At 45.1% G+C, this 22,909-nt stretch overlaps 1 protein-coding gene across 1 annotated transcript in view; it reads right to left on the reverse strand.

Moving 5' to 3' along the window:
* Sctr (secretin receptor) overlaps positions 1-15,678 on the reverse strand; it is a 51,273-nt gene extending 35,595 nt beyond the window's left edge. The window contains exons 1-4 of the mRNA XM_035445837.1: positions 15,662-15,678; positions 14,299-14,494; positions 2,112-2,229; positions 1,885-1,924 (exon numbers count right to left, since the gene is read on the reverse strand). Of these exons, the coding sequence (XP_035301728.1) occupies positions 1,885-1,924; positions 2,112-2,229; positions 14,299-14,494; positions 15,662-15,678 (371 nt within the window). The remainder of the gene's footprint in view (positions 1-1,884; positions 1,925-2,111; positions 2,230-14,298; positions 14,495-15,661) is intronic.
* Between the last annotated feature and the right edge of the window lie 7,231 nt (positions 15,679-22,909).

The raw sequence follows: 22,909 nt of genomic DNA on the forward strand, positions 1-22,909 counted from the left end.
CAGGATGAGGGGCACACCTCAGCGCCTCCCAGGTCTTACATCAGGCTCAGAGCACATGGCACCTGCCTGGTTCTAAGAACAACCCTCTTGTTATGTGTGTTCCTGTGTATTCATGTATGTATTCCTATTAGTCATGTGTGTGTGTGCATGTGTGTTCGTGTGGAGTATGCATGTGTGTTTATGTGTATCTGTGTATGTTGCTGTGTATTCATGTGTGTATTCTTATATAGTCATGTGGATATGTGTGATCCTGTGTATTCATGCATGTGTGCATGTGTGTTCCTGTGTACTCATGTATGTATTCCTATATAGTCATGTGAATGTGTGTGTGCATGTGTGTTGGGGGGTGCATGTGGAAGTCAGAAGACAACCTCAGGATACCATCATCCTGTTTGTTGAGTCAGTCTCTCATTGGTCTGGAGCTCGCCAACTTGGCTACTCTGGCTGTACAGTGACCCCCAATGCATATCCCTCTGGCACTGGGATTGCAAGTGCATGTCACCATGCCTGGCTTTGAAAACTATGGATTCTTGGGATCTGACTCCAGTCCTCATGTCTGCAAGACAAACACTTAACTAACTGAGCCATCTCCCAAGCCCTATCTTCTTTTCTTAATGATGCACTCTTAGATGATAGATTACAAAGTAGAGAATAGGGATACAATTAACACTTATAATAGTGTTGATTGATAATAATGATAGGTATTTATTGCCTCACTGACTGAACGTGGTGCTATGGATTGAAGAGAGGGTCTTGCCCTGTACCGTACTCATTTTACCACACTTATCTCCATTCTAGAGATCAGGGAACCGAGCCTCAGAGGGTTAAATAATTTGCTACAGTCACAGAACCAGTGATTTCCAGTCAGCGTTCCCTAAACAAGAATGCTGAGATGACTAGTGGTACCCTCTTTGGAAGCTGGGAGTAGAAGGGTGCTATACATACATGGCCATATTTGCTAAGATGCTCCTTGGCAGGGCTGGAGATGGGTCAGTGGTTAAGAGAGCTTATTGTTCTTGCAGAAAATCCAAGTTCATGTCCCAGCACCCACATAGTGGCTCACAACCATCCATAACTTCAGTTCCAGGGCATCTGATATTGTCTTTTGACCTCCTCAGGTGCCAGAAATGCACGTGGTACACATACATACTTGTGAGTAAAATATACGTACAGAATGAAATACATAAATTAAAAACAAACATTTTAAAATTTTAAAGATGCTTCCTAGCCCTTAAGGGCTTTCAGCGAGGGGACCTCAGGAGTCATTAGGCAACGGAAGACATGTGTCTCCATCTGGGGCTGCATGGCAGTCAGGCAGTCAGTTTTCAAGTTTGGGTCTGCACCATCAGCAACAGATGTGTTCTCTTCCCCCTATTCCAGCCTTCCTGACTCCATCCTGCCCCTCCCATCCTACCTGCCTCTCCCACAGTGCCCCAAGAGTGTGGATGAGAGAACAATGATGCTGTGAAGCACTTCCCACCAAACCTTCACTTTGGGTTTGGGAGATGGCTCAACAAATAAAATGCTTGTTACACAAGCATGAGGACTTGAGTTCAAAACCCCAGAACCTACATAAAGCCAGGTGTAAAATTACACATCTGTAATCCCAGAGTTCCTGTGGGAGGAAGGAACAGAAAAGTGCCTGGAAGCTCTCCAGCCTGCTAGTTAGCCTGGCATGGGCAGCAGTGTTGAGGCCTGGTCTTAAACAAGGACCAGTTTTCCTCTGACTTCTACACCTATGCCCTGGCATGTGTGTCCCTACACACACACACACACACACACACACACACCACACACACTATCATACACATACCCTATACATGTACACACACTCAAAGATTTATAAACCAACAAAAACAAAAAACAAACTAAAAACTCCTCAACCAAACTGTGTGTGCAGAAGCAGATGGTAAGGAAGCATTGGCTGTCCCCAGAGAAAGGGGGTGTGAAGCTTCCGAGTCCATGTAGACCATGTACCTGATCTGACAGCTGATGGAGCAAACCTGGACCCACCCTGGACAGCCTGCCTGGTCCTGAGGACAAGTTTCCTGCTCCAGATGACTGGACAGGACCCACCTGCAGAGTTCCCTGGGCTGGAGGAGGCCTCATACCTGATACTGTCTCCAGGCCCAGATCTCCTTCCTTCTCTTTGGAGAGTTCCTGCAGACACTGGGCCCGTTCCTCTTGCAGCACACGAAGTACATCACACAATCGGGGCAGAGCTCCGACCTGCAAGCGGAAAAACCATAGATTGTCATCAGTGCTGCTGATGGACCCTGCTTCCTCAAGCGAGAACAAATGATGGTGAGGGTGGGAGTGTCCACTCCCACACTGGTCTCCAACACAGCCGTGGGGACGACCTCATCACTACCACAAATACCTAACTCTCCACCTGGCCTCCTCATAACCAATACTCTGTAAAGAAGGGCAACTTCGCTTCTTCCAGGATGGGGTTAAAGTCATCTCTACGGGTACCAGCCCTTCACCTCATGGCCAGGAATGAGAGAGAAAGTAAAAGAAGAGCATCTGGGGCTACACCCCCTTCTTCACAGGTGCACCTACAACCAGGAGGCCTCCCACCTGTTCCCACTTAAAACTTCCACCATTTCCCAATAGCACCAAGCTTGGGTAACTCTTGAACACATGGGATTTGGCAAACATTCCAGACTCAATTTTTAGAAAAAAAAATTTAAGTGTAATTCTAGCAAACATGCACAAACTTGTGTGGTAAGAAGTGTTCAATGTTGATAGCTATGTATGGGGATGTACATGAGTGCAAGTGCCCACAGAGGCCGAGAGAGGGATCCAGACCCCTGGAGCTGGAGGTGCAGGTGGTTATGGAGCCAGCCACCTGACTCTGAGAACCAAAGGAGTATAGTACTCCCTCTTAGGCCCAGCTCTCTAGCCCCAGCAATCCAACTCTTGAACCAACACTATTTCTTGAGTTATTGGGATTATTGGGATATTCCAAACTTCCCATTAAGGAAGTTCAAGATTTAGATGTTTTAAAATCTCCCTTGAAATATTTCTCACCCCGGGATTCCGTACACTCTGTTCATATCACTTTTAAAAATGAAAACAATGCTAAGTGTTTATAATGGCTTCTTTTGACAATGAAATATTGTTAGCTGTTGAAGCAAGCCCCATAAGAGGATTATGTTTCCTTGGGCATGTTGTCCCACCCCCTCCCCCAGGTCAATAATTTCTGTTTTTTCATTAGTTTCTGTGTGCCTGTGTCCCTTTCTCCCTCCTGCCATTTGTCTAGAATCTCTGCTAGTTGAATGTTGGCCATCTGATGCAGCCCTCTAGCCTTTCACCCGTCTGAACTTGTTTTCTACCATTTCCTCTTTGTGGTCTTTCCATGAAAGAGTTCCTTGATATTATCTGCGGAAGCTCTTTTGTTTGTTTTGTTCTCTTGTGAAAACTTAGATGCCAGGCTAGCCTCAAACTCCCTCTGTAGCCAAGGGTGACCTTGAACTTCTGGTCCTCCTGTGTCCATCCCACTCTACCTCCATGCTCGGTGCTAACAGCCTCTGGGGCTTGAACCCAGGGTTTTGTGCATACTAGGCAAGCATTACAACAACTAAGCCAAACCCTCAGGCCCACTTTTATTTTTTTAATCTCATATATTTTAATCCAATTTTGGTATTAGCAGGGTATACCCTGTACTAATTTCCTTTTTAAAAGATTTATTTCTATTTATACGTGTGTTCCTCCATGAATTGTGCTCTGTGTGCCTGCAGTGCCCACAGAGGGCAGAAGAGGGCTCTGATCCCCTGGAACTGGAGTTAACAGGCAATTGTAAGCTGTGGGTGCTGGGAATCGAACCTGTGTCCTCTGCAAGACCAGCAAATACTTTTAACCACTGAGCCATCTCTCTAGCTGCAGTGATTTCCTTCTTAAAGAACTGGTACTTGACTTGTCATCTGTGTGAGGCTTTCCACATCCAAACGTGTCTTTGTAGGGAATGCCACCCTCTGTCCTAACTTTCAGTTGAGGTTGGGCATGCCATCACACACAAGCTCACATTTGCTGCTTGAGGTTCTCTGACATGCACCATCTCTGTCTTTGGGATGTTTTCCAATTGGAAGACATGTTTTAGTAAAGCTTCTTGACCTGAGAGTCAAGAACTGCTCCCTGGGAGCAGCCCTGCAGCTCTGTGTTTGTTGCTGTGTGGCCCCATCTCACTGATTAATCCAAAGGAGGGGGAAAAAAACGCACCCAGTTTGGGACAATCTGTGTGCTCTTGGATTCTTGGCCTTGCAATGTGGTGAAATGTCAGCCTACGTGGTTCACTAAGCTGATGGACTTGAAGCTATGGGCAGCCATAGTCTGTCCTTGAGAAAACAATGGAAGAATCCAGCCCGGCTTGGAGGTGGTGAGGGGGATAATGAAGCAAACATCAACAGAAGAAAGATGGTGAGTTCTATTAGCTGTTGTGAGTTTAATGTTGGACTCCTAAATCTGAGAAGACAAAACAGAAAATGAAAGAATTGAAAACTCCACTAAATTCTTGGGCTTGGTTGGTGAAATGCCGTGCAAGTTTGAGGACCTGGGTTTGGGTCCCCAGCACCCATGGTCATGGCAGTTTGTTGCAGTAATCCCAAGGCTGGTGAGATCAAGACAAGATGCTTAAAGAGAATCCCTGGGTCTTGCTTGCCGAATCCCCAGAGTCTTAAAACAGTAGGGTGGGGGCTGTGAGATGGCTTGGGAGATAAAGTGCTTGTTCTCCAACTACAAGGACCATCAAACCCACGTAAATGCCCGGTAGGCATGGTGGCCTGGTGTGTGATAGAATGCCTATCCTCACCTAGAAGTGGCGACAAAGGATTCCCAGGGTAAGCTTTCCAGGTTAAATAATTGTCAAGCTCTGGATTCAGTGACAAACTGCCTCAGAGAATTGTAGCAGGGCTGCAGAGACAGCTCAGCAGCTAGGAGCACTTGCTGCTCTTGGAGAGGACCCAAGTTCACTTCCCAGTACCCATGTTGGGTGGCTAGCAGTCACCTGTAACTCCAGCTCTAAGGGATCCAACGCCCTCTTCTGGCCTCCTCAGGAAACTGCACTCATCTGATCACCCTCCCATGTAGAAATGCATGCATACACAGACATAAAAATAAAATAAATTTGAAAAACACAAAAATTATGGAGAGTGATTAAGGAAAACGCCCAACATCAACCCCAGGCGTGCACACACACACAGTGTGCACTCACACATATGTGCACACAGAAACGTGTGCATTCACACTATATGCACATGCAAAGAAAAGAAAAATGTGGAGAGCTATTGAAAAGGGCACTCAGTGTAGAAATCTGACTTTCACATGTACCACACTTGCACACACACACACACACAAAAAAAAAACCACACACACACACAACACATACACACACACAACACACATCTAAATGCTGAAGACAGTGAAAAGACTCAGAAATATCCTGCTCTTCACATCCCATAATGTCACTACTTTCCTGACAATTTGAGTGTGAAAATGAATGTTTTTTGGTAGCAGAGCAATAATTTAGTATGCACAGTGAAAAATAAGAAGGGAACTCACTGTCGTTTGATCAGTTGGGAACATGGATGTCACCATCAAACATTGACTGGCATGTCTATATGACCAGTCTGCTTACCTCTGAGAACACAAAGGGGAATGGGATATGACTTCCACTCTTGGGGTTCTTAGTCTTCAGTGGGTACAGGAAGGGAAGTGGCCAGAGTGTGTGGTGGTAAGGGCTTTGAGGAAGGAGGTGCTGGGTGGAAGATGGGGGTGGACATGGGGACAGCAGGAAAGGGCAATGCTTAATCTGGGTGCTGAGGTGAGAGCAGTGTGTCCAGATGAGGAGGTGTAGATAGTGAAGGGCCTCCAGGTGGGGACCAAAGCTTTAGTAAGCTGGATGGATGAATGGATGGACAGATGAACAGATGGATGGAGGATGGATGGACAGACGGACAAATGGTTGGATGGACAGGCAGACATATGGAGGACTGCTGCTAAAGGCCATTTGGTGACATCAACAAAGCAAGGGGACAGTGACGACTGGATCCTATGATATGAAGGATCCAATGAGTCCGAGAAGATGCAGCACAAAGAAGCATAATTATTATAGTATACAATATAGAATTATATTTAAATTATATAGATTAAAATATGTAATATATAATATAATACAATAATAATATATTTTATATGTGTTTATATCTCGTGGGTTAGTTATCTTAGGAGTGGGTTTCAAATAGAGGAATATTTGCACTCTCTCTCACATACCACACACACACACACACACACACACACACACACAGTCTTGTTTTGCCTTCTATGATGACATGATGATGTATCTTGAAGGCCCTAGTTAGAAGCAGTTCCTCAACATTGGGTTTTCCATTCTGAAACTGTACTAAATAACCTTCTTAGTGGGAGAGATAGCTCCATTGGTAAAGTGCTTGCCATGCATGCATGGGGATCTTAGTTTGATGGCTAGAACCCATGTTAAAAAGGCAGCCATAGCTATGAGCTCTTGCAATTTCAGCCCTGGAGACGTGGACACAGGTGGATGCCAGGATCTCACTGGCCCACCACAAAACTGAATTAGTAATTACAAGGCCTACTGAGAGACTTTGTCTGAAGAAAGCAAGGTAGATGGCACTTGATGAATGACACCCAAAGTTAGCCTCTAGCCTCCATATGCACACACATCTTCACAAAGACACAAACACACACACACACATAGAGGGGTGGATCCCCACCATGATTGACAGCACACTTGAACCTTAAGGATAAGCCAGTCATAGAAAGAAAATTTCTATATGACCTCACTTCTATAGAATCAAAACAAGTCAGATGTGTGGAAACATGCTTGCCTAGGATGAGTGAGGTTGAGTCAAACCCCCAGCATATATACACTCCAAAAAATAAACAGACAAAACAGTAAAATGAACAATAGAATGGTGATTACATGGAGCTTGGAGAGGGAGGAAAGGGTGAGAAACTAAGAGAGTTGATATCAAGAGCTCTACACACACATATATACACACACACACAGTGGGAGCTCAGTGATATGTAAATTTGCTTAACTGTGGCAATCATTTTATAATGTACATCAGAACATCAAGTGCCCTTAAACACATGTGATTTTTAATTGTATGTGCATATCTATACAATTGCATATAGGTACAAGTGTGTGCACATGTGAAAGTCAGAGGACAACCTTGGGTGTCATGCTCAAGAATATCATCTACCTCTTTGGATACAAGGTCTCCTATTGGCCTGAAGCTCCCATTGGCCAGCAAGCCCCAGAGACTCTCCCGTCTCAGTCTCCCTTGTGCTGAGGTTATAATTATGAATGGACCACCATGCTTAATGCTTAACATGGGTTATAGGGATGGAACTCAGGTTCTCATGGTTGCCAGGCAAGCATTTCCTAGCTAAGCCATCCCACCCTGAGTCCAAAATACATACAATTTTAAAGGTTTTGTTTTTTTTTTCCCAAAAATGTCTAGCAACTGTGGCTAAATGGAGGCTGTTGATAAGCCTGATCCTCTGGGTGTTGAGAAGGAGTCAGGCTGCAGCATGATAATCTACGAGCCCACACACAGCTTCCAAGAAACTGGCCACCAGGGGGCAGAGGTGGGACCATGGAAGGAAGGATCCTGACCGTTTGTCAGCCCTGAAGGAACTGGGCAAGTGGACAGCTAAAGAGAGGGAAACCCTCAGTGTGACCTCACTTCTGAGTGGACGATGAAGAAGTCAGACACAGAATGGGGCTGGGAAGGATCTGTTCCTATCTTGGTGCTATTTAGAAAGTTGTAGAACTTTTAGAAGGCAGGAACTAGTAAAGGATAGGTCAATGGGGATTGTCTTAGTTTTGCTTCTGTTGCTGTAATAAAATACTCTGGCAAAAGCAAATGAAGCGAGGAAGGGATAATTCGGGTGCACAGTTCCATGTTACGGTCCATCGTGACAGTGAAGTCATGGCAGCAGGAGCTTGAGTGATATGGTCACGTGACATTCACAGTCAGAAGAAAACAGCAGTGAATGCATGCACACTAAGGCTCTGCTCCTTTCTCTGATCTTATTAATCAAGCCCCCCACCCAGAGCATGACGACTCCCTCAACAATGTTCCACCTTAATTAATATGATCTGAATAATCTCCCAGAGACATGCCCATAGGCCAACCCAATCTAGACACTCCTCAATGACAATCTCCTCAGAGATTCAAAATTAACCATTACATGGTAAACTTTCAAAGGGGACTTGGGGCACCAGCCCTTTCCTGTCTTCCTTTTTGCTTTCTGGCTATGAAACGTGACGTTTTGCTCCTGTGTGAACTTCCACCATGATACAGGCCTCACCACAGGCCCAGAGCAACAGGCTAATTCACCATGACTTTCCAAAACTTTGAGTCAAAAGTCAACCTTTTTCTTCATAAGTTGACCATTCCATGTATTTGGTTTTTTCTTCTTCCTTCCTTCCTTCCTTCCTTTCTTTCTTTCTTTCTTTTTTTGAGGCAGGGTTTCTCTGTGTAGCTTTGGAGCCTCTCCTGTCACTCACTCTGGAGATCAGGCTGGCCTCGAACTCACAGAGATCTGCCTGCCTCTGCCTCCCGAGTACTGGGATTAAAGGCATGCACCACCAATGCCTGGCCCAAGTATTTGTTTTAAAGACAAAAAGCTGAGCAACACAGGTAGACAAGGTATAAGGGACTGGGCATGACAAGAGGGCAGTACTTCCTTTTGAAATAGTGTCCTGGACTGAATGTTTATGTCACCCCAAATTCATACACTGAAGCCCTCACACCCAGTGTGGGTATATTTGGAGACAGAACCACTCAGAATGTAATGAATGTTGGTAAGGTTGGTGAGGATAGAGGTTGGACCCTAAAGAATTCATGTCCTTGTAATAAGAGACAATATCCAGCATGCTCCCCTCAAGCGACCTCGCTAGATACCACACCTGCCAGACCTGGATCTAGACTTTGGCTTCAGTCTGTGGTGTGTGTGTGTGTGTGTGTGTGTGTGTGTGTGTGTGTGTGTGTGTGTGCAAGTGTACCAGAGATCAACCTGCCATACTATTAGTCTTCACATGCTGTCCACTTAGTTTTTTGTTTCCTTTTTCTTTGTTTCTTTGTTTTGTTCTGAGGCAGGGTCTCTTTCTCACTGGCCTGGAACTTAATAAGTAGGCTAGGCTAGCTGTCCAGGGACCCCAAGGGACTTTCTAGTCTCCACATTCTCAGAGCTAGAATTATAAGCATAAGCCATTCCATCTGACTTTTTTTTCTTTTTTAACATGGGATCTAGGGATCCAACTTAGGTCCTTGTGATTGCTAGGCAAGCACTTTCCCAGCAGAGCAACCTCCTCAGCCCCTAGCAGTCTGGCTGACCTAGATGAACAGGAAGGAAAGAAGCAGAGGGTTCACTGTAGACACATGCATCAGAGGAAGCTAGCCACTCCGAGGAAGTCTGTCCAGGTAGTCTTGACTCTCTGGAAATGACAGCAAACGCATCGGCTGGAAATGAGAGTGTGAATCAGGAGGGCAGGGATTCAAATAGACAGGTCATGGGAGAGTGTCTCTGAGAGCTGTGGGTAAGGGGAACAGCATGGAGGGCTCCAGATAGAGTCCTTGGGGTTAACTGAGGTTATGGGGCTAGGTTCTGATCCTAACAGACTCAAGCTCCTACAGAGGCAGGATGGTCTGGGCTTCAGGCACAATTGACCAGGTCTGCCTACCCACATTAGAGTTCACCTGCCAGAGTGGTCTATTGAGGCCAGCAGCCCCAGGATATTCTCATTTTTTTTCAAGTCCTCACAATGCTAAGCAGCCTTCTATTTATTATAAACCAGTAGATAGAATCTGAGTGTTGTGGGTTTACCTTGAGCTGCAAGGAACCCCAAAGCCTGGTGAAGGTCAGTGTCATTGACAGAAGAGAGATTGGGGTCCAGTGAAGAGACACTGGAAGGGGCCAACAAAATGGAAGAACTCTAGCTCTGGAAGTCATTCTGGGCTGTTCAGACCAACAGGCATGCTGGGAAGATGGTTCAGCTTCTGTCTGTCAGGCTCTGAAGTTGGAGAGTTTCTGTTTCAGAACCATCAACTAAGATGGGTCAAGAAGAGAAAATGCAATAGCAGGACAGTGAAAACAAAGAATGCAGAGTCTGTATCTGGCTTGGAGCTAGGCTTTGATTGTGTATGCTTATGTGTTAGTTAGCTCTCCTCTGCTATGATGACGTAGCACAGAAAATCAACTAAGGAGACTAGAGTTTTTTCATTGACTTAGAGTTTCACTTCTGCCCAGTTGTTTTGGGCCTATGGCAACAGAGTGAATCATGGTGAGAGCATATGGTAGAGGACACTGCTCACTTCAGGGTAGCCAGGAAACAGAAAGAGGTGGAGGAAGGGCCAGGGTCACAATATCCCCTAACTTCCACTCAGCAGTCTCTAGATTGTTCTAGGTATTGGGCAGCAAGCCTTCCACACACCTTTTGATCTAAACTATAGGGCTGTGGAGATGCATCCCAAGAACAAAGACCTGAGTTCAATCCCCCAGAACCCACGTTAAAAAAGCCAAGCATGGTGACACATACTTAAAATTTCAGTGCTAGAAAGTAGGGGCAGGTGGGTCCCTGGGGTTCTTGAGCCACTCAGACTAGCCAAATCAGCAAGTTCTAAAATTTACTGAGAGACCTTGTCTCAAATAACCCAGATGGACAGTGTCCTGAGGAATGACACCCAAGGTTGACCTCTGACCTCCACACACACACACACACACACTCACACACACACACACACACACACACACACTCACTCACACACACACATTCACACACACACACTCACACACACACACTCACACACACACACTCACACACACACACACTCACACACACACATTCACACATGTTCACACACACACACACATACACACATGTTCACACACACAAGATACAAATGCTAATAGCCTGTTTCCACCATTGGACTCAGATTCTCTATCATCCACCTCAGAACCTCAAATCTAATATGCAACAAAACCTACTTTTAGTCCCATTGATGTACCCCTCAGAAACATGACAGCCTTTAAGGCAGAAGTTGTCATACAGGGCCAGTTTCCCTGCTTGTAGTCATAGAGCATTTGACAATGTCTGCAGACATTCCATTGTCACAGCTTTGCATAGATATATTCCCAGCCTCTGATCTAGAGAACCAGAGATGCTGCTAGAACCCATACAATGCTTGGAACTGCTAATTCTGGTCCCCATGTCAATAGTGTCAAAGTTGGCCTGGAGATGGGGCTCAGCTGGTAGAGTGCTTGCTATCATGCATGAAGTCCTGGGTTCCAATCTCCCCGCACAGCATACATGTGGCATGGCGGCACACACCTGTATTCAGAAAGTAGAAGCAGGAAGATCAGAAGTTCAAGAACATCCTTAATTATAAGGAATAGGAGACAATTCTGAACTACATGAGACTCATCTCTAAAAAATTGTGTCAAAGCTAAGAAACCCTGTTTGAATCATGAGCCAGAAGTTACAGAGGACTGACGTAAGGCAGTGTTTTTCTGACCTGCCAGGGCAATAGTACATATGACCTCAATGCACTGTGATTGCCTAAACAAATCAAATCAGTCAACATATCGTCACAGATGGGGAGGGACTTATGAGATGCCACCTATAGCTGAGGAGCAACTGGCAGTTAATCACTGATAATGAGATGGGGGTCAGTTTTCTTCAGGGTTGTGGCCCCGGGAAGGTTCCCCATGCTCCAGTGGATTACCCACACCCACCAGTATATGGGTGGCACAAATTACACTCAGTGGGTTATTGGAGAGAGAGAGAGAGAGAGAGAGAGAGAGAGAGAGAGAGAGAGAGAAATGAGATAAATTGGGAGGGATAGGAGAGTAAGTAAGGAATAATACGAACAAAATACATTGATAAAATTTATAATAAGAAACAACAGAGCTAGTATAAAGAGCATAATAATTTTTAAAATGTTTTTATATGTGTGGGTATTTTGCCTGAATGTATATTTGTGCACCATGTGCATGCCTTATGGTTCTAATTTGTACAGTGTTGACATTAAAACCAACCACACTAACCTGCGCTGGGAAGTGGAGACAGGAATGTCCCTGGGGCTTACTAACCAGTCAGCCTAGCTTACTCAGTGAGTCCCAGGCCAGTGAGAGATGTTGCCTCAAAAAACAAGGTGGACAGCACTTGGAGAATAAAAGCCAGAAGTTCCTCTCTGGATACTACATCCACACATACACACCTGTACACACACGAACTTGCACACTCATATAATCACACAAAAGACACTCTCCTGTGGAGCCTGACGTCATTTCAGCCATTCACCACCATTCACTGAGCACATGCCCATTGATTCCCTCCTACACTGGGGCAGGTGCTATGGACAAAACTGAACAAGACATGTGCTCAAGCTACAGCATGTGTCTGGTGGGACAGTTCGGGGAACACAGGTGTTACTGTCCCAGGTGAAAGCCCTCATGAGCTGTACGGAGCAAGGCAGTAGAGAAGGCACTGTGCTCAGTTTCTTATGGAAAAACAAGCAAACAAAACGAAAGGTGGCCCTTTCAGTCGTCCTTTTCTTCAGTTTCTACTTGGAAAGGACCCTTCTGACACCTCCCCTGAAGGAAGAGGCCAGGAAGGAAGAGGCCAGGAAGGAACAAGTGTTTTAGCCTCAACGGTCTCTTTGGAAGAAGCCTATGAAGGAAATGCAAAAGGAAGGAAGGAATTATCTTTATTATCTTTGAATTTCAAGATCCAATGTCTGACTATCTGGAGTCAAACAAGCAAAAGGAAAAAGTTTCAGAAGCTGGGAAACTGTCCAAAAAAAGTAGGTCAATTCCACCCTCATTTATTAAAGGTGTTTTCTGCCACAAACCCTAAGAGATAGAATCACAGGTCAGGATAAGCTCATACAATAACCAGAGGCTCATGTGAGGCCTTCTTCTAGAGATACACACAGTGCATATGTAAATGACATGCAAATCCACAAAGGACCGAACAAACCTCAGGTCCTCTGTGTGTGTGACACACACACACACACACACACACACACACACACACACACACACGTGCTCGCATACCCCCCCCCCCAAGTTAGGAATCTAGGCTCTAGTCCCAGCCCTGCTCCTGACAGTGTCTATCTGAATGAAACAAGTCTCTCTCTGAGGGCTTTTGATCATCTGTTAAATGAAGGACTTGATTATACACAAGCAGCATTCCAAGGTGCAGTGAAGACTTGAACCAAAAAAGCCTCAGTTTCCCTATCTGTTTATTCCTGAAATAACCAGGAGCATCCCTTCGAGACAAAAAAAAAAAAAAAAAAAAAAAAAAAGAAAGCTGAGCCTGTTCCTGCAGCCCTGGAGTTGCACAGATGCTTCAGGAAACGGAAAACTAAGTCATTAACCTAGACAGTCATCTCGGGATCTATATTCCCAGTGGTTTCTTAGAACGCATACCTGGGGTGGGGGGAGTGGGGCACACTCTGCAGAGCTTGTCGGGAGGAGTAACCCTGGAGTCCTCAACCCCGAAGCCTTGACCTTCTCCTCAGTTCTTTCCATCCTGCCAGCCTCAATGCAGCCTGTCTCTCCAGATATCCCAGGGGAAGCCGCCCAAAGTTCCCAGGGTTTCTATGGGAAAGAAACACAAACCACCCCCTGGCTTCTCTCTGCTCCAACTTTCTTCTCCTGCCCTGAGTTTGTTGCAACCCGCTGCTCCCAGGAGCCCACAGGCACAGACTTTAGAAATCCAGTCCCGGGGGGCGGGGGGGGGGAGGCGAAGGGAGGTGGACGACACACGGGACTGAAAATGGTCCCACCACAGACGCAAAATCTCTACTCATCGCTTTCTAAAATTTTTCATCTGCAACCCGGAGCGTGTAAAATCGTCAGGCTGCTAGCCTGAAGAATGTGGGTTCTGACTTTTTTTTTTCTGACATGGAGTAAACCTCCCCCTCTCTTTTCTGAGCCTTGGTGTCCTTGCTTGTAAAGCCTGAGTGACCCGGGTCTCAGAAAGGGCAGAGGGGGTTTTGATGAAGCACTAGAGGGCAAGTGTGCAGCACACTTATCATTGCTGGGGCCGCTGGAAAGAAGTGGGTTCAGCGGGCCGGAAGGGATGAGTGAAGGTCGAGGGGTCTGAGCCTAGATTTGCCTCACCTGGGACAAAGAGCCCAGGATGTTTTGCCTTTGGAGAAGGGGACTCCGAAGTGGACTCCGACAGAGTGAACGATGCCATTGTTAAGCAAGGAGAGATCGACTGCTCCCCATAATTCCTAGGACCCAGTAGAGGAACGCGGGCTGGTCGCTCGGGTCCGCGTCCTGGAGGGGCGCGTACTCACAGTGTGCGCTGCTCTGGCGAGCAGCAGCAGCAGCAGCAGTGAAGGTGGCCACCACGATGACAGCCAGAGGCTCATGGTGCCAGTGCTCCTCCGATTGTTGTTCGCCTTTGCGTTCTGGCCACTCGGGAGTTCGGTGTCTATTTCGGCGACCCGCTCAGCGTCCTACAAGGCGTCCAGGATCCTGGGCGACCCCCAAGCCCAGAGAAACCATGGCTGAACCTACCCAATCCGACCAGATCCACAGCCAGGCTAGGGACTGCCGCTCTCTAAAGGAGGTAGCAAGAGTGCTAACAGGCCTGTGCCCATTGATAAGGACTGCTCGCACGACTCCACCCGCTGGGAATAGCAGGGAGGGAATGGGGGGAGAGCACAGGGCTGGCTGGGAGGAGAGAAAGGGAGGGACCCCAGCTACCGATCTGGAGGCAGCTACAACCTCCCTCTTTCCCCTCCAAACCAGAAAGTACAAGTCATGAGCCTTGAGCAGGGACAAGGTAGGCAACACTTTTTTTTTTTTCTTTTTAATCCTCTAACGAGGATGGAGACAGAGTCTCACGATATAGCCCAGACTGCCTTTGAACTCACAAACCTTCTGCCTCAGTTTCCCCAGTGTTGGGATTACAGATGTGGATTCCCACAGCTGGTCTAGGCTATCCCTACTAACCAGTTAACTCTTCCCAGGCTGAAGTTTAGACAAACAGAAGTCAATGTCTTCTGTGTCCTACAGGACAGCTTAAGTAACATAAAATCTCTTGTTATTTAGCGCTCACCACTGCAATAAGCACACTAGCTAATCCACGCATAAGAGAAAAAGGTTGGTTTGCTTGTAGTCTGGTCCATGACTGGCTGCCCCATTGCTTTGAGCCTGTGCCAGAGCAGCCGGCCATGCTCAGAGTGTTGAGAGTGCATTCAGGGCTAAACTTCCTGGCTAAAGAGTCCTGGGGACAAAGAGAAAGAAGTCAGGGTCCAGCAGTCTCCTGTGAGGTCACATCCCTTATGATCATATGACCAAAGACCTCTTACTAGAAATCACCACTTTCCCTAGTTCCACCCCAGGTACAAAGGCTTTTTAACTCAGGGGCCCTTAAGCAACATTTGACACCCCAAACTGCTTCCCAAATGCTAGGCAAGTACCCAGACAGCCCAGCAAAGAGCACTGCTTGGTGTGAGAGCCAGGCTGTAGATACTATGGTGACCACTATGGTGAAATACTGAACTGTACATTCTCCAAGCTTTAATGCCATTCTCCCTGTGAAAGAGAGGAACGATTCTTTTATGCCAATGGCCTCTTAGTTCTTAATTCTCACCCAGTTCCCCCAGTCATGCTATACAGGAAAGTGTTTCATGTAAACCAAAGTCCCAACCATCAGAACCCTAGAAATTCATTATGTTCTCCCAACAGAGTCTTGAAGTTATCCTGAAGACAGGGGAGTCTGTGCTCCCGTGTGAGCATGTGAGCCTTTGTGGAGGTTTGTGTAGATCAGCGGTGGGTGACATCTTCAATCACTCTCCCCTTGCTTTTTGAGGTAGGATCTCTTGGTGAACCTGAAGCTCATTATTTGGCTACACTGCTGGTTACCGAGCCCCAGGTGTCCTCTGTCTCTGCCTCCTCAATGTTGGGTAACATGTGTAGCCCACTGGGCCCCACTTTTTATAAGATCTCATGCTTGCACACCAAGCAGCTCACAGACTGAACCATATTCCCAGCCCATTTGCAGATACATGTAGAATCTCACTGAGGCAGGTTAGAAGAGTAAACACAATCCCCGGGAAACAAAAAATTCAATGAAAATTTTACCTAGTGCCAAAAGGGAAAGAAATATTTCCTGCTCTCCCTTTTCCTTCAGCATGTCTTTTAAAATACTTTCTGTCCCCCTACAGTATATACAAATCCTTAAAAGTCTAAACAAGCCTCTTGGCCAACTCCTAGTACTTACTTTTTGAGAGAGTGTCTCTAGCCCAGATTTGCCTTTAATTCCCTACAATATAGCTGAGGATGCCCTTGAAGGTCTGGTCTTCCTACCTCCACATCCTAAATGCTGAGATTACAGACACGTTCCACCACACCTGGTTTTATGTGCTGCAGGGACCAAACCCAGGGCTTTGTGGATGTTAGGCATGCACTCTTCTGGAGTTTGGTTACTGCTTGGAGCTTCCTACTTGTCCATATGGGCTGAGGAGTTTCCTCTTTTGTTTGACTAAGCACAATCCTGTGTGCACAAACGAGCATCCTTCCTGATGGTATCAAAGAGTGAGACTTCTGTTGCTTTTGTAGGGAGCTGATTACAGCACATTCAGCCTGACTTGATGCTGACTGAATGTATTAGTCACTCTTTCTATTGCTGGGATAAAATACCTTGACAAAAGCAACTTAGGGTAAAAGAGTTTAGCTTGGCTCATGGTCTGAGGGTACAGTCCATCATGGCGGGGAAGACATGGACACAGGAGCATAAGGCAGCAGGTCACATGGCATCCACAGTCAAGGAGCAGAGAGATGGATGCTGGGGCTCAGCTCACTTTCTCCTTTTTATCCAGTCCGGGACCCCAGCCCATGGGACAGTGCTGCCCACTTTCGGGCTCATCTTCCTGTCTCAGTTAACCTAATTTCCCTCACAGACATGCCCAGAGGTTTGTTGCCATGGTGATTCTAGAGCCTGACAAGGTGATAACATTAACCATCACACTGATTTAGAAAGTTGTTTTATTTTCTTCACTTTGTAACGAGGATTTGTCAAGCTGGCTGGAGACCCCTTTAAAGAAGTATTTCTTCAGTTATGTCTTATCATTGTTTTTGTTTTTGCTTCCTCACAGCAAGGAAAAGACTTGGTAGAGAATTTACATTATTTGACAAATATTTACTGAGCACCTGCTCTGTTCCAGGCACTACACTAGGGTGATGGAGGACTGAGAAAATTGCCTTTGCCAACCTCAGTGTTCTGACTACACCCACTCCAGGAGGCTAAAAAGACAACTGAGGCTGCCACATAGTTAAGAGTCTTGCATCACCACAAAATGTTGGTTAGTAGACCCAAGCAACTGTAGAATGCAGAGTGGGAATTTTTTCAGACTGCAGTAAATGCTATGATATATATATATATATATAATATATATATATATATATATCATAGCATATTTATATATGCATAGCATATATAAATGCTATGCATATATATATGCAATACTATGAAGATGGTTCCCCTAGTAAAGTGATTTTAAGATAAGCATGAAGACTGGAGTTTGATCCCCCGCACCCACATAAAAAGCCAGACTTGGTGGTATATATCTGTGATCCTAGTTCAGGAGAGGTGGAGATGGGCAGATGGGGGGCTTTCTGGCCAAACAATCTAGCTTTATCTGTGAGCCTCAGGTCTCAGTAGGAGACCTTGTTTATAAATAAATAAATAAATAAATAAATAAATAAATAAATAAAACAAGATGTGTGGTGCTTGAAGACTCCTGAGACTGACTTCTGGACCTTACACTTGTGTTCACATGCCTATAGTACACACACACACACACACAGAGAGAGAGAGAGAGAAAGAGAGAGAGAGAGAGAGAGAGAGAGAGAGAGAGAGAGAGAGCATATAGGAAGGCATCAGACAACCAAGCCTGGTGGATTTGTACATCTGCTAAGCCCTACCTGTTACCAAGCTTCTAATAGGCCAAGCACATTTGAATATCCATATTTTACAAGGGCCAAAGCCTGCAGCCGCATCTAGTTTTGCCAGCCAGCCCCCATTCTTCTTTTTAATTACACAAACTTTTCTCATCCACTCTCAGACCATGGACCTTGTTGGGGTTTTCAGGAAGAGCAGCCCAAGAGTTATCACATGACCTAACGGGAGTGGCATCAGCATCCTTCAATCAATTAAGCAGTCACTGGTTCTGAGACAGGCATGGGAATCATTCTGACCAAGAGGAGTGACGCCAACACATCCTGTATATGGGCATCATGATCAAACTAATAGCAGGATGGTAATCTTTTCCAGAGCATGGGGACATCCTCATTGAGAATGAAACCAGCCAGAATAGAAAGAACCATCGATGGAGAGAAGAATGACCCAGCATCTGTCATGTTGCTGCAGCCATCACTCAAGCCCTAACTTGCTGTTCTTGGTTGTCAAGTTGACCACATCTGGAATTAACTAAAACCCAAGCAACTGGGCACATCTGTGAGGATGCTTTTCTTAATTAAATCATTTGAAGTGGGAAGATCCACTTGTAATTCAGATCTTGAGGTGGGAAGATCCACCTTTAGTCTGGACCACGCCTTTGGCTAGCAGCCCATATACAAAGGAGAAGGAAGTTTTCTCTCCTTGACAGCCTGCTCTTGCTTTCACTGAGAAGTCTATTCCTTCACTGGCATAGAGCCTACTTCTTCAGGATTCTGGTGTATATTGTAGAGCAGTTGAGACATCCAGCTTTAGGATGATGAGCAACTGAGCAACTACTCGATTCTTGGACCTTCTATTGGTAGACAGCCATTGTTGGACTTGCTGGACCACAGCCTGTAAGCCATTCTAATAAATCTCCCAGATAGATGATAGAGAGATGATAGACAGATAGATAGATAGATAGATAGATAGATAGATGGATGAAGAGATAGAAAGATGACAGATGTATGATGATAGATAGATATATGATAAGATAGATGATAGACAGACAGATAGATAGATTGATTGATTCTATAAATTCTGTTCTTCTAGAGAACCCTGACTAGACTTGCTAGAGGGCACTTGCCCTCTAGCAAGGCTTCCCTGGGAAAGTAATATTTGAAATTTCTTGGAGGAAAAACTGGAGAAAAGAGGAAGACATTGGCTGCTCTAGGTGTCTGAGTCTAAGGTCTCCATCAGAGGCATAGAATCAACTATGCAGGGAGACCTGTGCCCTGAATGGCAGCTTTACTGAGAGCAAAACTAATGTTTGATTGATGAGCCATACATAATGGGTGAGAGTGGTTTCAGAGTGGTTTCCTATTGAGCGCTGAACTACAAAGGTTTAACATTCACATTTTAATGAGGTTTTTATGGTCCAGCCTCTGTGTTTGCTCTCTAGAAATACAGACTGCCTTTCTCCAGGAAGCGGTTTCTTCTTTACTTTTTGTATTTTCATCCACCAAGTGTCAGCGTTCTTTTGAATATTTATATGAAATATGAGAGTTAAAGCAGATCAAATAAGAGAGCAAATAAAACCACATCTGAAAGAGTGTTATTAGTGCTTTCAAGGCCTTATTTTCACTGTATGGAAGGTCAGGAGCATCCAACCTTCCCAGAGAAACCCACATGGCATCTGGTAAGAAAAACAGAATATTTGTGGGGTATTCTGTTTTTATAAAGGTGCTTGCCCCCAAGTCTGATGATCCGAGTTCAATCCCTGAATCCCATAATGTGAAGATGTTACTTTGTTAAGTTTTTCTCTGACCTCCATACACCCCCTCTCTCTCTCTCTCTCTCTCTCTCTCTCTCTCTCTCTCTCTCTCTCTCTCTCTCACACACACACACACACACACACTAAACAAACACATGCATATATATATACATACATAAATACATAAATGAATATTATAAAAATTTCTAAAGAATATTGATAACAGCAAAACCTGTACTCAAATCCTGACTTAATTAACAGTTAATACTAGGACCTCGTGACTTGAACCCTAGAGACTTGGGTTTCTTCATTTACATAGCAGGTGGTAAATACACATCTTCTGGCATCACCATGTGGTAAAGGGGCAGACATTGTCTTCAGTCCCGAATGGGCTGCTGAGCCCACAAAGTTCCAGTGCATAGCTCCAAAGCCCTGGTCACACTAAGCTGGCCCTGCTTAAACTCAGTTGGTAATGAAACGAGAATATATGGGTGGGAGAAAAGGACTTGTAGGCAGAGAGACTAAAAGACACTCAGGGTGGGGTTCAGAGAGAGAACACATTATGCACAAATATATAAAATATATAGTGAATATATTTAGTGATATAGCTTAGCAAGTAATGGCACTCACCCCCAGCCTGACCACCTGAGTTTAACCCTCAGGTTCCAGTGAGTAGAAGGATAGAACTGACCTCTCTGGTACCCACTGCTTTCCACATGTGTGCATGACACATGCTCACTATATATCTATATCTATATCTATCTATAATAAAAAGAAGAATGTACTATATACGTGTATGGGATTGTTAAAGAATAAATTTAGTAAGGTTTTGTTTGTTTGGTTTTTGGTTTTCGTTTTAAGAAAGAAAAGAATACAGTGCATGTAAATATGTAAGTAGTTGGCTGAAATGGGATGTCCAGAAAGAGTCCCAGTGAGGGACCAATATCAATGATGTAGCAGAGACCAGGGGCCTCGAATCACACCAGTTATTCTTTGCAATGAACGCCTGCACATAAAAATGTATGGATAAAGGGGTTTACTGTATGACTCAGTGTCACACTGAAGCTTCCATAATGAGATTTCCCCTTTCTTCCTTCTTTTATCTCTTAAATTTTATTTTATTTTGCAGGGGCTGGAAGGGGTTGCAGGGGCAGGGTGGGTGTGAGGGGATGGGAGATATGTAGGATTGGGATAAAAGGTTCAGGCATTATGCTGGCCTGCCCCTGTTACCTGGTGGAACAGGCAGTACCCTGGTCAGCACAGGGTTCCATGGGAACTAAGTCTGCACGCAGGTGCAGAGGACACACCTTTAAAAGACAGATCCCTGCCCATTTACACTCTCTACATGTCTCTCTCTCCACTCTCTACTCTTCTCCTCTTCTCTGTCTGCTTCTGCTTCTCTTTTCTCTCTCTCTCTATGGTGACCGGCCATGGCAGTCAGCCATTTACCCGGTTTCTCTTCTTTCTTAGTCTCCCTACTCTGCCAGGCCTATAATAAACTGGTTAATATGTCTAATATGTCTCTTAGTCTTATGTCTCATCTGCCTATTTTCTTCTTTATTTCTAATTTAGGCAAAAATTTACATGGGAGGCATGATGTGAAAGACACATAGGATAAATAAAAAGAAAGTTAGAAAAGAAAAAAATAGATGGCCGAGATCTTCGTTTAGATTCCCAGCTGACACCATCAGCATCCATCAACAGAAGATGCCTGCAAAGGTCTGCCTCCAAGATTTCTGGCTTCAAACTGAAATTCTAGTCACAGGGGAGGAGACACAAGCTTTCTCTGCAGTGTCTTGCCTTATTTTTTTAAATACAACTTTGAAAAGATTGATATATTTTATTTTATGTTCATGTGTGCCACATGCATGCCTGGAGCCTGTAGAAGTCAAAGGAAGGCTTCAGATCCCTGGGAACTGAAGTTACAGATGGTTGTGAACCATCACGTGGGTGCTGGGAATTGAACTCAGGTCCTCTGCATGAACAGCCTCTCTCCAGTCCCCTGCTGTGTCTTATTTGAATTGTTTCAGGGAAACCCTGGGAGCAAGAATGGGAGAAAGATCATAAAGGATTATAGGAGTTTGGAAAGATCATTACATAAATACAGCACATTAAAATGTCTTCAAGCTGGACGGTGGTGGTGCACACCTTTAATGCCAGCACTCGGGAGGCAGAGGCAGGAGGATCTCTGTGAGTTCAAAGCCAGCCTGGTCTACAAAGTGAGTTCCAGTACAGCCAGGGCTACACAGAGAAACCCTATCTCGAAAAGCAAAAAACAACAAAAAAATCTTCATGACAAAAATCATTAATAGTATACTCAAATATCAAGTGTGATGCTGTTAACTGTCAGCTTGACAGGATCTAAAATCACTTTGGGGACAAGCCTCCTGTGAAAGACAATCTAGGTTAAGTTAGCCTCTTGGAATGATTAAGGAAATTATCTTTATCAGATTAACTGAAGTGAGAAGACTAGCCCACTGTGGGTGGCATCATTCCCTGGCTGGTCCTGGACTGTATAGATGGAGCAGGCTAAGAATCAGTCATGTTCCTGACTACTACTTAATGTTGCACTATACACTCCTATCCCAAACTTTGTGTCTCAAAACAACCACCATGCTATTCTATCTCACAAACTTTGAGATCTTAAATTCAGGTGGGGCTCAACTGGGCAATGAAAACAGTCACAGATCCATTAAGATCTAAGAGGAGAGGACAGGACCCCCAGCTCTCCAAGGGAGTAGAGTGGATCTGTAGCCAGTCTAAGACACCACACTGCAGCCAGAGAAAGGGCAATAGGGGAGGCAGGCAAAAAGAGAAGTTAGGAGCCAGGTGGCAGCTGAGTCCTGCCTATCCCTGAAAGCATGCTAAGCATTTTGAGTTTATTCCCCATACAGTGTGAAGACACTGCAAAGATTTAAACAAGTAATCAACGGCCCTTCCTGTTCCATGGAAACTTGTGACCAGCTTCTTTGCCTGTGTCATGCTCCTCTCTTCTTGTTCTCCTGAGGCCTGGGGCACCTCTCTGTCTGGTCCTTGTGAATGCCAACTGCAGTATGCACATGAATAGCAGAAGTAATTGACCATCCAGACCAGTCATAATTGTAGGGCATCCATGGGATCCAGAATTCTCGAACTTTAATGAGCTTATAAATATCCTGGTGGAATTTTACTAAAATGTAGTTTCTGAT

The sequence above is a fragment of the Cricetulus griseus genome, chromosome 5 (assembly GCF_003668045.3).
Source record: "Cricetulus griseus strain 17A/GY chromosome 5, alternate assembly CriGri-PICRH-1.0, whole genome shotgun sequence".
Lineage (NCBI taxonomy): Eukaryota > Metazoa > Chordata > Mammalia > Rodentia > Cricetidae > Cricetulus > Cricetulus griseus.